General features: G+C 50.9%; 1 protein-coding gene and 2 non-coding genes across 3 annotated transcripts in view; all 3 read left to right on the forward strand.

Moving 5' to 3' along the window:
* Positions 1-16,689, forward strand: part of ARMH1 (armadillo like helical domain containing 1) — a 50,477-nt gene that overhangs the window by 26,550 nt on the left and 7,238 nt on the right. Inside the window, exons 7-8 of the mRNA XM_066594792.1 lie at positions 12,900-13,022; positions 13,674-13,746. Coding sequence (XP_066450889.1) covers positions 12,900-13,022; positions 13,674-13,746 — 196 coding nt within the window. The remainder of the gene's footprint in view (positions 1-12,899; positions 13,023-13,673; positions 13,747-16,689) is intronic.
* Positions 2,295-2,409, forward strand: LOC136622868 (U5 spliceosomal RNA). Its single transcript, XR_010792048.1, has one exon. It is a non-coding gene; the product is annotated as a U5 spliceosomal RNA (small nuclear RNA).
* On the forward strand, positions 5,316-5,430 carry LOC136622879 (U5 spliceosomal RNA). The gene has a single exon (XR_010792059.1). It is a non-coding gene; the product is annotated as a U5 spliceosomal RNA (small nuclear RNA).

Consider the following 16,689-nt stretch of genomic DNA (forward strand, 5'->3'; position numbering starts at 1 on the left):
AGCCAGAAGGCACAACTGCAAATAGAAACCTGGGAAGCCCAGCTCCTGGTAAATGTGATTCTGCCATCGGGTTTACCAAGAAGTTCTGCAGCGCCCAACCCTCCTAAGAAGCATCCATCGTCCGCATCAAAAGGAAAACCCTCCACTTGGTTATGGGGAGTAGGCCGCTCCGTCTAATGATGTAGAGCTGCCATATACATGTACCGTGAGACAGCAGCCCCCCAGGGGTGGAGGCCCATCCAGCAGGAAACAACCGCCGGGCCTTCCTCCCTGTCCTCAGAACGACCGAGGGAAAAACCGAAAAAAATATAAGAATTTTGGGATCGTTGTAATCGTACCGACCCGCAGCCGTCAGGCCCGCCACTGGTTCGCGCTCCGCAGCCGTCGGGCCCGCCGCCCGGTTCGCGCTCCGCAGCCGTCAGGCCCGCCACTGGTTCGCGCTCCGCAGCCGTCAGGCCCGCCACTGGTTCGCGCTCCGCAGCCGTCGGGCCCGCCGCCCGGTTCGCGCTCCGCAGCCGTCGGGCCCGCCGCCCGGTTCGCGCTCCGCAGCCGTCGGGCCCGCCGCCCGGTTCGCGCTCCGCAGCCGTCGGGCCCGCCGCCCGGTTCGCGCTCCGCAGCCGTCGGGCCCGCCGCCCGGTTCGCGCTCCGCAGCCGTCGGGCCCGCCGCCCGGTTCGCGCTCCGCAGCCGTCGGGCCCGCCGCCCGGTTCGCGCTCCGCAGCCGTCGGGCCCGCCGCCCGGTTCGTGCTCCGCAGCCGTCGGGCCCGCCGCCTGGATTCACTCTGTCTTTTTTTGTTGCTGTGCTAAAACATTCCGTGCCACTTTCACACGGGCGACAAAATGACGCAACTTTTCTGCGATGGGACAGCGTGAGAAAATGCATGTTTGTGAATCCCATGCTTTGCAATGCGTCCTTCACATTGGCGCTGTTTCACTGAAGCGACGTTGCGATTTCTCTCCCATGTTTCCCTACGGACCCTCCTTGTTTATTGCAATTTTTATGCGATGCGATTTTAACATTAGAAACATTTATTGGCTTTTGCGTAAAAAAAATTGCGCAATTTTTTCCACAAGCAACCGTGAGATTATTGTGACAAAAACTGCTACGACAAAGCTGGAAAATCGCAGGAACAAAGATGCAATTTTACCGAAGATTTCTGTCGGCCGCGTGAAAGCGGCCCCTGCGGAGGCCCTTTAAGGGCTCCTGCCCACGCGAGGGCGCGATTCACAGCCGGTGTTGTCCTGGCAGTCCTTCTGAAATCCCCGGGGTGCGAGCCATTCTCACGTAGAAGCAGCCTCGCATCATTACGGGCGTTCCCTCCATCCCCGGCCGCGGCGGGAGATCGCGATGTTCTCCCACTGTTTTCAATGGGGCCGGCGGTAGCGAAAACAATGGGCGATATCGCAAAAAGGCAGAAATGTTTGTTTTTTCATACAACCTCGCACATGAGAATGCGGGCGGCTTCACACCGGTGATCGCGGTTTTGCCATTAGAGAATTGCAGAAAATTTGCGCCTTTTCCCCGTGACTTCTGAGCCTCAGCGCTGCTTTTTCTCGCACTTACGATTTTCTCATGTGTTTTTTTTTTTGCGCGATTTTGCCGCAGTTTTTCAGCATCAGTCCGCATGAGTCTCCAATGTTCGGGCCGTGTTCACACGGACAACATCATGTGTAGCCTGAAAGAACCCGTCGGAAACCCTGAGCCTCACACACATGCGCCCGTGCGAACGGGGCCTAAAAACGCATCGCAGTAAAATCGCAAGTTCGTGCTTCGCATTTCGATAAGTAGGCTCCATGGGGAAACGCGAAACTCAGAAAGAACCTGCGGCCATTCATCTTATGGGATTACCTAACCCCCAACCCTAAACCTAAACACTAACCGTAAAACTAACCCTAAACCTTACCCTAACCCCGTGCTGCTTAACTGTAGTGTGTAGTGCACGGCTGCTGAAGGCAATGCGCGTGCACGCTGTGTAGTCACGTGGTGCCGAAGAGCCAATCAGGTGGCTCTAATCAGCAGCGCTGCTTAACCCAAGCGTAAACTGCTAATATGCGATGGAGCCTCTGTGACGTCTGGTGATTTGCATATTTACCCAGAATGCTCCGGGACGGTGCTCAGCAGTGCCCGTCTCTCCGCTCCCATTCTGCCGGTGGTCTCCGGTTTGGTAACAGATGAGATACTTTGTATCCGGGCGGCGCGGCCGGTGAGCAGTCCGCAGCACAGGAGCCGCCGCCCTCTCCGTGGGTGTGATGAGCGGCGCCCGGAGCCCGTGCACTGCCGCCCGCCGCCATCTGTATACTCTGGTTTCTCTTCAGATCGAATAAATCTTTCGCCTTTTACTAAAGATTTCCGTGGAGAGGAACAATTATGAGTTTACAGCAATTTTTTGATGCCCGGCGAAAGCTGGGCTGACCTTACAGGGTTAATGATAGAGATGTGGGGGGCTGGGCTGACCTTACAGGGTTAATGATAGAGATGTGGGGGGCTGGGCTGACCTTACAGGGTTAATAATAGAGATGTGGGGGGCTGGGCTGACCTTACAGGGTTAATAATAGAGATGTGGGGGGCTGGGCTGACCTTACAGGGTTAATAATAGAGATGTGGGGGGCTGGGCTGACCTTACAGGGTTAATAATAGAGATGTGGGGGCTGGGCTGACCTTATAGGGTTAATGGTAGAGATGTGGGGGGCTGGGCTGTCCTTACAGGGTTAATGATAGAGCTGTGGGGGCTGGGCTGACCTTACAGGGTTAATGATAGAGCTGTGGGGGCTGGGCTGACCTTACAGGGTTAATGATAGAACTGTGGGGGCTGGGCTGTCCTTACAGGGTTAATGATAGAGCTGTGGGGGCTGGGCTGACCTTACAGGGTTAATGATAGAGCTGTGGGGGCTGGGCTGACTTTACAGGGTTAATGATAGAGCTGTGGGGGCTGGGCTGACCTTACAGGGTTAATGATAGAGCTGTGGGGGCTGGGCTGACTTTACAGGGTTAATGATAGAGATGTGGGGGGGCTGGGCTGACTTTACAGGGTTAATGATAGAGCAGTGGGGGGCTGGGCTGTCCTTACAGGGTTAATGATAGAGATGTGGGGGGGCTGGGCTGTCCTTACAGGGTTAATGATAGAGCTGTGGGAGGCTGAGCTGTCCTTACAGGGTTAATGATAGAGCTGTGGGAGGCTGAGCTGTCCTTACAGGGTTAATGATAGAGTTGTGGGGGCTGGGCTGTCCTTACAGGGTTAATGATAGGGTTGTGGGGGCTGGGCTGTCCTTACAGGGTTAATGATAGAGTTGTGGGGGGCTGGGCTGTCCTTACAGGGTAATGATAGAGATGTGGGGGGCTGGGCTGACCTTACAGGGTTAATGATAGAGATGTGGGGGGCTGGGCTGTCCTTACAGGGTTAATGATAGAGTTGTGGGGGGCTGGGCTGTCCTTACAGGGTAATGATAGAGATGTGGGGGGCTGGGCTGTCCTTACAGGGTTAATGATAGAGTTGTGGGGGGCTGGGCTGTCCTTACAGGGTTAACCTTTTCCAATCCACTGTCTGATGTCTACCTACATTCTGATTGAAGCTTGATGAGATACAGACGGGATGTACAGCTCCAATATCAGAAGACATCCAACAGGGTATTCTTTCCGTCTACTGGCAGCCACTCCGCTGTCGGAGCCTCTCTGGCGCACACACTGGCTTTAGCCAGCAGATGGCGCCGTTGTATAACAGCAAAAAGAGAAAGATTTTTAGAAAATCCTGAATTCAAAATTGGATTGGAAAGAGTTAATGATAAAGGAGTGGGAGGCTGGGACAGCAGAGTTACAGACTGGTTGGGATACAGAGGGAATGAGATACAGATGAGATACAGACGGGTTGGGATACAGAGGGGATGAGATACAGATGAGATACAGATGGGTTGGGATACAGAGGTATCCATATTTCATGCTTCCATGTAAACAGATTCGCCGTTTTTCGGTCTTGCGGTTGGGAAGACACGGATGAAGTACGGATAGGAAGTGCGCTGAAAGAGTCCTTATAAGGTCAGAGAGCGACTCGCAGGGCCGTTACCTTCCAGGAGGAGGCGCTGCTGAGGATTCCAGCACCTGATCACTGTACTCCATGGAAAGGTCCTACTGAGAGACATGTGACCTCATTATGAGCGGACATGGACGCCCCGCGCTGATTAGATGGTCAGCTCAGTGGTCACAGGGACCTGCTGAATGTACAAGTGTCTGGGCATAAGGGGTTAACTGTGCACCCCGATTATATGACTGGGGGAACTACTGCAAGCCGGATTCTGCACCTGCCGCTGCTGCACCTGTTTCTGCAGCTCCCCCTCTTGACCCCCAGTTTCTGCAGCTGCCCCCTTTTGCACCCCAGTTTCTGCAGCTCCCCCTTCTGCCCCCCAGTTTCTGCAGCTCCCCCCAACTTTCTGCAGCTGCCCCCCAGTTTCTGCAGCCCCCCCCCCCAGTTTCTGCAGCTGCTCCCTCCTGCACCCCAGTTTCTGCAGCTCCCGCCTGCTGCCCCCCAGTTTCTGCAGCTCCTGCCTGCTGCCCCCCAGTTTCTGCAGCTCCCGCCTGCTGCCCCCCAGTTTCTACAGCTCCCCCCTGCTGCACCCCAGTTTCTGCAGCTCCCCCCTGCTGCCCCCCAGTTCCTGCAGCTGCCGCCTGCTGCCCCCCAGTTTCTGCAGCTGCCCCCTCCTGCACCCCGAATTGTGCAGGGTGACACAGAAGGCTCACCTGCCATGGTGTAGTTGTTGGTGGGTGACTGATATGGAGGGATCGGGGTTCACAGTGAGCCCCCCAACAATCAGCAAGTTCCCCCCTGTCTTGTGGATCTCCTGTGGGAGGGGGACAACTTGTAATTGTGGCAGAATCCCTCTAAGCAGCCTGCAGAGCTGCAGTATATAATATTGTGTCGGCGGTGAGGAAGTCGGCCCCCCAGAGCGGCATGCACCGACAGGGCTGACTGTCCTGCTGCTGTTTATGACGCCCCCTGCTGGGGTTCCTCTGTGCGTGCAGGAAGAACTAGAGGAAGAACATTCGGGGTCTTTTACAGCAACTTGTGCCCACGTGACCTCGCTGATCAGGAGCCTCTGTGACGTCTGGTGATTTGCATATTTACCCAGAATGCTCCGGGAGGGTGCTCAGCAGTGCCCGTCTCTCCGCGCTCCTTCTGCCGGTGGTCTCCGGTTTGGTAACAGATGAGATACTTTGTATCCGGGCGGCGCGGCCGCTGAGGAGTCCGCAGCACAGGAGCCGCCGCCCTCTCCGTGGGTGTGATGAGCGGCGCCCGGAGCCCGTGCACTGCCGCCCGCCGCCATCTGTATACTCTGGTTTCTCTTCAGATCGAATAAATCTTTCGCCTTTTACTAAAGATTTCCGTGGAGAGGAACAATTATGAGTTTACAGCAATTTTTTGATGCCCGGCGAAAGCTGGGCTGACCTTACAGGGTTAATGATAGAGATGTGGGGGGCTGGGCTGACCTTACAGGGTTAATAATAGAGATGTGGGGGGCTGGGCTGACCTTACAGGGTTAATAATAGAGATGTGGGGGGCTGGGCTGACCTTACAGGGTTAATGATAGAGGTGTGGGGGGGCTGGGCTGACCTTACAGGGTTAATAATAGAGATGTGGGGGCTGGGTTGACCTTACAGGGTTAATGATAGAGATGTGGGGGGCTGGGCTGTCCTTACAGGGTTAATGATAGAGATGTAGGGGGCTGGGCTGTCCTCACAGGGTTAATGATAGAGATGTGGGGGGCTGGGCTGTCCTTACAGGATTAATGATAGAGATGTGGGGGTTGGGCTGACCTTACAGGGTTAATAATAGAGATGTGGGGGCTGGGCTGACCTTACAGGGTTAATGATAGAGCTGTGGGGGCTGGGTTGACCTTACAGGGTTAATGATAGAGATGTGGGGGGCTGGGCTGTCCTTACAGGGTTAATGATAGAGATGTGGGGGGCTGGGCTTTCCTTACAGGGTTAATGATAGAGATGTGGGGGTTGGGCTGACCTTACAGGGTTAATGATAGAGATGTGGGGGTTGGGCTGACCTTACAGGGTTAATGATAGAGATGTGGGGGGCTGGGCTGTCCTTACAGGGTTAATGATAGAGATGTGGGGGTTGGGCTGACCTTACAGGGTTAATGATAGAGATGTGGGGGCTGGGCTGACCTTACAGGGTTAATGATAGAGCTGTGGGGGCTGGGTTGACCTTACAGGGTTAATGATAGAGATGTGGGGGGCTGGGCTGTCCTTACAGGGTTAATGATAGAGATGTGGGGGGCTGGGCTTTCCTTACAGGGTTAATGATAGAGATGTGGGGGTTGGGCTGACCTTACAGGGTTAATGATAGAGATGTGGGGGTTGGGCTGACCTTACAGGGTTAATGATAGAGATGTGGGGGGCTGGGCTGTCCTTACAGGGTTAATGATAGAGATGTGGGGGTTGGGCTGACCTTACAGGGTTAATGATAGAGATGTGGGAGCTGGGCTGAGCTTACAGGGTTAATGATAGAGATGTGGGGGTTGGGCTGACCTTACAGGGTTAACCCTTTGCAATCCAATTTTGGATTCAGGGTTTCCTAGGGAGCTTTCTCTTTCTGCCATTATGCAATGGCGCCGTCTGCTGGCTAGAGCCAGTACTGCGGTATGGGACATACTGGAGAGGCCCCCAATAACAGAGTGACGAGTAATATACAGTAAGAATACCCTGCCGGACGTCTTCCGACATCGGAGCTGTACAGCCTTCAATCAGAATGTCTTCAGACATCAGACAGTGGATTGGAAAGGGTTAGTGATAGAGATGTGGGGGGCTGGGCTGTCCTTACAGGGTTAATGATAGAGTTGTGGGGGGCTGGGCTGAACTTACAGGGTTAATGATAGAGTTGTGGGGGCTGGGCTGACCTTACAGGGTTAATGATAGAGATGTGGGGGGCTGGGCTGTCCTTATTGGGTTAATGATAGAGTTGTGGGGGCTGGGCTGACCTTATAGGGTTAATGATAGAGATGTGGGGGCTGGGCTGTCCTTACAGGGTTAATGATAGAGCTGTGGGGGCTGGGCTGTCCTTATAGGGTTAATGATAGAGCTGTGGGGGGGCTGGGCTGTCCTTATAGGGTTAATGATAGAGATGTGGGGGCTGGGCTGTCCTTACACCCCCCAGTACTGTTTTATGCCGTGGCTCATGGCCACGTTTCGTGCCTATCTCCCCATCGGCCCAGTAGCGGTTGGCGGTTGCTGATTGCAGATCCGCCGCTGATTCCACTGGCTATCGATGATTTGGTTTTGGGCTCACAACTGTCGTATTCTTCTGTTGCGTTCGTTAGTCGCCATAACGAGGAGCGATTCTGCTGTGGAGATACGGGGACCTCATTGTTTAGTGTCCAGGGGGTTGTCGCCCCCTCCGCTGACTGCACGGCGTCCGCCATGTTGTGGCCTCTACACACACGCTGCTCTCACTCCGTTTCATATTGTTTCTGTTTTCGAGTGTAAAATTTGCAATATCAAAATGCCCCAAAAATGTGTTAATTTAGTGAATAATTTTTGTTACATTTGTGGTAAAACGCAAATCTTGCGCCCGTCATTATTGTGGTGTGAAGGTCGGGGACCGGATAAGTCGTGGCCTCCACATATATGCTGCAGCTCATGTTCAGTTAAACTACGAGAGTGATCTGTGCTGCGCCCGTGGTCTGGCGGAGCCTACACCCCATACAGATGACTCCGCCCATAAAGGCAGGATTGTCCATGAAGAAAACGGGAACAGTTCAATCCCCGAATCCTCCATCTGCCATTAGACCTATTCCACAGTCAGATAGTTTACCAGTTCCTCCTCCACCCCAACATTAGGAGCTTGAAGGAGAAAATGAAGAAAGTGCGGAAAAAGAAGAACCCAACAAGCCTTCCACATCCCATGTCAAGACTACAGCAAAGGAATCTTCTCCAACATGATGTCAGGGTCTCACAGTACAGAGAACCTCAGAGGGATCGGCTTCCTTCTGGTTGTTTGCTGCGACGTTAAGGGTTGATGCAATGTTTGAATTTGGACCATGATCCAACTGAATGGAGGCTTCATAGACTATTCATAGACTCCTCCAAGCTTAGTCTGAAAGCTGTATTACTTCACAACGGCAACTGCCTTCCTTCTATTCCTCTTGGTCATGCAGTTCACATGATGGAGACTGATGCAAACATGACAGCCCTCCTCGACTCAATCAAATATGCCGAACACAAGTGGAAAATCGGTGGAGATCTAAAGGTCATCGCTGTACCCTTAGGATGCAACTGAGGTCACTAAATACTGATGTATGTGGGACAGGAGGGACAGGAAATCACATCACATTCGTGCGGCCCGGCCTGCAAGAAATCCTGACTCTACCGAGAAAAGTGTCATTGCCGAGCCTCTCGTGGTCCCAAAAGATGTTCCTCTTCCACCCCTTCATATAAAGCTGGGTTTAATGATGCATTTTGTCAGAGGTCTGACCCAGGACAGACAGGCAGTTAAGACTTAAGACACATATTTCCTGGATTGAGTGATGCAAGGGTTAAGGGAGGTATTCTTGTTGGGCCACAAATCCGACACCTCGTGAAGGATCCTGCGTTTGACCAAGTTTTGGAGGGAAAGGAAGCTTGGCAGCCTTAAAGGGAGTTATCCATGGAGTCTTAGGCAACAGATGATACCTACACTCAGTTGGTGACGGGACTTCTGGGAAAATCCCATCAACTCAGATTCAACATGTCCCTTAAAGTCCATGTTCTCCACTCCCACCTAGACTTCTTCCCTCCTAGTTGTGGAGCGGTCAGTGATGAGCGTGGAGAAAGATTCCACCAGGATATTAATGGAGCACAGATATCAGGGCCGTTGGAATGAAGCGATGCTCATGGATTACTGCTGGTCTGTGTAGGGATGCTCCCCAACTCACAAGAGGCAAGCCAAAAGAAAACGATCTCATGATGTCCCCACATGATTGTCCTCACACCGACCCGCCGGCCAGGAAGTCTTCCATCAATGTACAGCTCCTAAAATGTAACTGGCATTAAAAAAATGTCAAACGCCCTTTCAATGTTGTTAACATATGGAATTCAATGTATCATTTGCTCTTAACCCATTAACAGAACACACTGCCACCTGTTGTATCACAGGAACTAGAGCTGATGGAAAGTTTTCTTTGTCATATTCGTTTTTCTCACCCCAAAATTAGTAAGATTTGACTCATGAGGTTGAGGGAATATTTTTTTGTTGGCCAGTAGGTAGTTGCCGTTTTTAGAAAGTCTTTCACTTCTCCTTCTCTGCTAAGTGCTGTTTCGGTCGTCTTACAGCCTCCTCTGCCCAGTCAAATGGAATGCAAAGTGAAGGTGTTGGGCTGTGCTGCTGGAGTTTGTTGTTCTACAGCAGGGTTCCCCAACTCCAGTCCTCAGGGACCGCCAACAGGTCATGTTTTCAGGATTTCCTCAGTGTTGCACAGGTGATGTAATTATTGTCGGTGCCTCAGACATATCCTATGGTAAGAACACCTGTGGCAATCCTGAAAACATGACCTGGTGGGGGTCCCTGAGGACTGGAGTTGGGGATCCCTGTTCTACAGGGTTCCAGGAGCACACCTGCACAGGTGAGGGTTAATTGAGCTGGCTGGTTGTGGTTGTTCTGGTCAGCCAATCCCCTGGTTTGGGTGTAGATATATACCCCAGCCCGTTTGCAATGAGGAAGCTGTATTTCCTCAGTCTTGTCTGCTGTGTAAGTAGGGTCTGGTCAGTTTAAAGCTTGCTGCCTGTTTAGTGTCTTGCTAGGGTAGGGACTGCAAGACACAAGGAGCCTTGTCGGGGCCTTGCAGCTTAAATTCATTGGCCAATGTACAAACGAATCCCTTGCTTTTACATTCAGCTTTACCATCTGCTGTAGTGTGCGAGGTTGTGTGGTGAGTTTGTGCATTTAATGTGTCAGTTCCGCCTGGTTGTGAGTGTCACCCTTTCAGGAAGGACAGGGCCGAGGTTCAAGCGTGGGGCCTCCTTTATAGAGGCGATCGCTCTGCTTGTAGGTAGGGCCAAGTCATCTTCCCTGCAGCACAGGGTCAGTTTCCCCTAACCCGTGGCCTGCTCCTTAGTTGCTCACACGAACGTAACGGAAGGGTTGGATTGCGTGAACCTTAGATGTTGATGCTGAGGATAGCCGAATGCGACTGTGCAGAGCTAAGCAGCTCTGTGACTACATGGCCACAGTAGGTAGCTGCGTGGGTGTGCCTACGTTGTGTGGCATGGCATTAGGGTGGCACTGTGTACAAAAGGATGGTGTTGCAGTCGGTAGTGCAGCGGCAGAAGGTGTGGCAAGAGGCGCGGCGGCTGGTGGTGCTGCGGCTGGTACTCAAGATATATAGCATGGTGTTAGGGGGACCCCATACAGTGGAGAGTTCGCTGGTGGGACTGCAGCTTTTTATGTGTTATGCCTGGGTAGGAATACTGCCGCTGGGGAACAAGCAGACCTCGTATGTACAGCAGAAATTAGATGGATTTTAAAATCTTTTTTATTTTCACCACTAGGTGGCAAGCTTCACTTAAAAACAGGAAAGGCGGCTGGCAGAGGGGGAAAGCTGCAGGCTGTGATACAACTTTATTGCCCCTATTCTCTTTGGAGCCTGGCCTGGCTTTAGAACGTCAGCCCTCTCTCCTGTGTGTGCAAGGATGAGAATGGAGTAATTAACCGGGGCCATTAAAGGGGTTGTCCCGCGCCGAAACGTTTTTTTTTTTTTTTTTTTCAACCCCCCCCCCCGTTCGGCGCGAGACAACCCCGATGCAGGGGTTAAACAAGAACACCGGACAGCGCTTACCTGAATCCCCGCGCTCCGGTGACTTCTTACTTACCTGCTGAAGATGGCCGCCGGGATCTTCTCCCTCGGTGGACCGCAGGGCTTCTGTGCGGTCCATTGCCGATTCCAGCCTCCTGATTGGCTGGAATCGGCATGTGACGGGGCGGAGCTACACGGAGCCGGCATCCTGCACGAGCGGCCCCATTGAGAAAAGAAGAAGACCCGGACTGCGCAAGCGCGTCTAATTTGGCCATTAGACGCCGAAAATTAGACGGGCTCCATGGAAACGAGGACGCCAGCAACGGAGCAGGTAAGTGAAAAACTTCTTATAACTTCTGTATGGCTCATAATTAATGCACAATGTACATTACAAAGTGCATTATTATGGCCATACAGAAGTGTATAGACCCACTTGCTGCCGCGGGACAACCCCTTTAAGACACAGCGATTATCGCTCAAAATTCGCTCAAAAGCCGTCTTTTGAGCGATAATCGTTGTGTAGCTGCACTGACATCCCGCAGCTTTCGTTATGCCGTCGCTCATCGTCGTGTTTCAGTGTGCTGACGATCAGCCTCATTAGGGATTCACAGCGGGATACAGCTGATACTATTGTTTCACCCCGCTCCCTGATGACAGCTGAGTATAAAGAACAGAACGGTCCAGCTCTATTCTCCACACCCCTCTTGGAGCGCTCCGCTGCATATCAGCCGGGTGCTCCATGCTGAAAACACCTGGATGCAGAAGACAAGCGGGGACACCCGGGGATAACCTTTTTTTTTTTTTGTGCTGAAAAAGCCCCCCTCAGCTTATACTCGAGTGAGGTAAAAAACTCGATAAACCAATCACACCCATTCAGTGAAGTCATTCATTGAATGGCTGTGAATGATCGAGCGCCGGCTGTGATTGGCTGGTGCTCAATCCAATGACAGTGCTTCCTTACTCAGCGCAGACGGCGGGGGAATTCAAAATTGAGCAGGGAGATGACAGCGGGGAGAAGTCTGAAGCAGGTTGCCGCACCGCCGGGGAGAGCATCGCGCCGGGGACACAGGCGCCGGCTGGGAGGTGAGGATTAGGTTTTTTGTTACCTAGTATATACTTGAGTGTAGCTCGGCTTATACTCCAGTATATACGGTAATATTATGTTGAAAAATAAGATGACGAAACAGACACTTAGAGCCACGCTGTGTCACACCGGTCTCTTATCACGGTGCTGCTTCTGGCCGTGTCATCTAGATAAGCCAGCAGAGGCAGTTACACTCTTTCTTAATAGATCAATATATGTATTCTTAAAGCTACACACACAATACTGATCACAGCAAGGATTCTAATCATATAGAGGCATATAACATAACGATTTGTCAATGTTACATGAATATATTCTCTCACATGGTCTCCGGAGGAATAGTGAACCATTAGTGGCCCCACCAGCAATAGCGACCCCCATAATGACTTCAGTAGTAGCAATAGTGACCCCCATAATGACTACAGTAGTAGCAATAGTGACCCGCATAATGACTTCAGTAGTAGTAATAGTGACCCCCATAATGACTTCAGTAGTAGTAATAGTGACCCCCATAATGACTTCAGTAGTAGCAATAGTGACCCCCATAATGACTTCAGTAGTAGTAATAGTGACCCCCATAATGACTTCAGTAGTAGCAATAGTGACCCCCATAATGACTTCAGTAGTAGCAATAGTGACCCCCATAATGACTTCAGTAGTAGCAATAGTGACCCCCATAATGACTTCAGTAGTAGTAATAGTGACCCCCATAATGACTTCAGTAGTAGCAATAGTGACCCCCATAATGACTTCAGTAGTAGCAATAGTGACCCCCATAATGACTTCAGTAGTAGTAATAGTGACCCCCATAATGACTTCAGTAGTAGTAATAGTAACCTTGCTACTGCTAAATTAACATTGCCCATAAACAATAAATGCCGGCATCGGCCTGTGGACCTCATTACCGGCTGGGCTGGTGGTGTACTGACCCTACTGCCAGCATGCTCTGACAAGCGGTGGCTGACTCTGTTGGGAGGCCGCTGTCTATAGGAATGAAGATGGCCTCCCCCAGATCGTTCGGTTCACACGTCGCTTTCTCTTCTGTTGCAGCTCTGCAGTTGATCAAAGACTTAATGAAGTCTGAGGTTCAGTCGGCGCTGCTGCAAGGAATCGTAACGCTGCTGAGACCTTCACGAAAAGACGGAGTCAAGACGAAACCACAGATCTTAGAAGGTGAACGACCGCTCTGCAGAGAAGGCTGCTCCCCAATGTAGCATCTCATACATATCGGCCATCTGTAATGCGGCTACTTAGAGGGGAGCTCAGGTGTCTTCATTTTACACGGAGCGATTAGCGCCCGAATAATCGCTGACGTAGTGAGTTTGGGCGATAGTCGATCGGTAAACATGCGGCCACCAACAGGCACTGAGCAAGAAATCGCTCACTTGTTGGAGTCTCTTGGTTTTTAGCTCATCCGAAAAGCCAAGCGACTGTCGGTCCATGTAATCCGGCGGCCCTTTGTCGGTGACTGAAGGCCTTTTTACAGCGCTCCGCATCCTGCTCCGCTGTGAAAGTCCGGGAGAGATAGTGACTGGGAGCCATCCCACATAAAGGTACCTCAGTGACATAACATTTCCACACACGTTGGTGAGAATGGTCCAGACAAACGTCTATTTCTGGAAACATAGACATTATTGGCCCTCCCAAAACATTAAAGGGACACGTGTCCTTGATGGCATGAGCGCTGATCCGGGGGTGGTAAGACAGTCCATCAGTGTTACCGTCCTGGGGAACCCCTACGAGTGCAGTCAGCACCTTGATTTCTGTCTCTTGCTGTATTGTGTGCGCAGAAGTCAATGGTCTGTTCATTGTCTTCTCTCTTAGATCCGTCTGCACCCCAGTTGTCAAACCCTTTACCCGTCTTCATCCAGCAGGCCGCCTGTGCCCGGACCATAGGGTGAGTACAGACCGCTGATGTCTCCTGTGTTCATCTCCGTATCAAACGCTTTGGATAAGTCCAGATACACAAGATCCAGTGACTCCCGGTCCAGTCTAGAGCTTACCTCCTCATGGAAGCTGATCGGGTTGGTGTGACAGGAGCGATCTCTCATAAACCCGCTGGTACGGAGTTATACAGCTGTTTTCGTTGAGGCCCCCCAAGATGGCGTCTCTTAGAGACCCTTCAAACATTTTACCCACTGTTAGTACAAATAAATATAGTTGCTAGCATGTATGTCTTTAGGTTTTCAAAATGTTTCTATTCGAGCTCGAACCAACTTGCAGATCACAGACTCATGAGTTGTGATAGGAAGTCATCTGATTTACTGCATTACCAACCAGCTACATATACACAAAAGACATTTGCTATGAGGCTAGAACACGCCTCACTTGTAATTCTAGTTTATTATATTTCATTTATCATTGGTTCGTAAAACTAAACTAGAGTATTAATATCTTAGTAGTCAGGCAGACCCCTCAAGTGGAGTGGAACTATGGGTAGTAGATTACTCAAAACAAAGATGTATAAACAATAAGATCTACTTCTTCCCCCTGAAACAAGCCTACCAGTCTGGACATTTTGTCTGATCAAGGCCTTTTTGAATTGTTTTTGCATGTCTGTAAAATTCTTGTTAAAGGAAAATGACAATGATGACAGAAACCAAAACATACAAGATGGATTCATATTTACTGCCCTAACACCCACTATAGAAGTAAGACTTACCAGCCTGTGGTTTCCAGGGTCGATTTTATTTATTTATTTTTTTGACCCTTTTTTGAATATCGGGGCCACACGGCTATGCGCCGATCTAGTGGAATAAACCCCATCACTTTAGAGTCTTTAAATAGACAACCCCTAGTTTCGGGGGTGTATACCATCAGGACCCATCGTTTTTGTCTATTTTTAATCTTTTTTTAAGACAGCTTTGCACTTCTTCCTGTTAGACTGGGGACATTTAGTGGAGAGTTTACTTTATCACTCTGCATCTCATCTGACATTTCATTTTCCACTGTGAATACACTGGAGAATATAATAATAATCTTTATTTGTATAGCGCCAACATATCCTGCAGCGCTTACATAGACAGGGGGGAATACAGAAAGACAAAAGTACAAACATTACAGAACCACGGTTACATAGTAATCAGCTGATGGAAACAATAGGGGTGAGGGTCCTGCTCCAACGAGCTTACATACTACAAGTAATGGGGGGATACAGAAGGTAAAGGGGCTGGAGATGTGCACGGTATGGGGGGGTGGAGATGTGCACAGTTTGGGGGGTGGAGATGGGCACGGTATGATGGGGTGGAGATGTGAGGGATTCTATGCAGATAGACAATGGTCAGATATTTAGCTGTGTGACGGTATAAACAGTATGACTGCAGGAGCGGTTTATGACGGCTAGCAGGGATTGCAGTCAGTAGGTCAGGGAGCATGCTATCAGGGGGGTACAGAGGGGTTTATTTAGGGAATGCGGTATGCCTCCCTGAAGAGGTGAGTTTTTAGAGCACGCCTGAAGTTCTGCAAGTCCTGGATTGCCCGGGTAGCCTTTGGTAGTGCGTTCCAGATGACCGATGCTGCTCTGGAGAAGTCTTGAAGGCGGAAATGAGAAGTTCGAATTAAAGGGGCGCTCAGTCTGGTTTCGTTAGCAGAGCGGAGAGCCCAGGCTGGGTGATGGATTGAGATGAGGGAGGCAATATAGGGGGCGCTGCGCTGTGGAGGGCTTTGTGGATGAAGGTAGCGAGTTTAAATTAATTAAGTGTTGGAGATGTTACTGGCTGCACTCGGGGGGACATATAATGTGTTGGAGATGTTACTGGCCGCACTCTGGGGGACATATAATGTGTTGGAGATGTTACTGGCTGCACTCGGGGGGACATATAATGTGTTGGAGATGTTACTGGCCGCACTCTGGGGGACATATAATGTGTTGGAGGTGTTACTGGCTGCACTCTGGGGGACATATAATGTGTTGGAGGTGTTACTGGCCGCACTCTGGGGGACATATAATGTGTTGGAGATGTTACTGGTTGCCCTCTGGGGGACATATAATATGTTGGAAATGTTACTGGCCGCACTCTGGGGGACATATAATGTGTTGGAGATGTTACTGGCTGCACTCTGGGGGACGTATAATGTGTTGGAGGTGTTACTGGCTGCACTCTGGGGGACATATAATGTGTTGGAGATGTTACTGGCTGCACTCTGGGGGACGTATAATGTGTTGGAGATGTTACTGGCTGCACTCTGGGGGACATATGATGTGTTGGAGGTGTTACTGGCCGCACTCTGGGGGACATATAATGTGTTGGAGATGTTACTGGCCGCACTCTGGGGGACATATAATGTGTTGGAGATGTTACTGGTTGCCCTCTGGGGGACATATAATGTGTTGGAGATGTTACTGGCCGCACTCTGGAGAACATATAATGTGTTGGAAATGTTACTGGCCGCACTCTGGAGGACATATAATGTGTTGGAGATGTTACTGGCTGCACTCTGGGGGACATATAATGTGTTATAGATGTTACTGGCTGCACTCTGGGGGACATATAATGTGTTGAAGATGTTACTGGCCGCACTCTGGGGGACATATAATGTGTTAGAGGGGTTACTGGCCGCACTCTGGGGGACATATAATGTGTTGGAGATGTTACTGGCTGCACTCGGGGGGACATCTAATGTGTTGGAGATGTTACTGGCCGCACTCTGGAGGACATATAATGTGTTGGAGATGTTACTGGCCGCACTCTGGGGGACATATAATGTGTTGGAAATGTTACTGGCCGCACTCTGGGGGACATATAATGTGTTAGAGGGGTTACTGGCCGCACTCTGGGGGACATATAATGTGTTGGAGATGTTACTGGCTGCACTCGGGGGGACATATAATGTGTTGGAG

Source organism: Eleutherodactylus coqui, chromosome 3 (assembly GCF_035609145.1).
Source record: "Eleutherodactylus coqui strain aEleCoq1 chromosome 3, aEleCoq1.hap1, whole genome shotgun sequence".
NCBI lineage: Eukaryota > Metazoa > Chordata > Amphibia > Anura > Eleutherodactylidae > Eleutherodactylus > Eleutherodactylus coqui.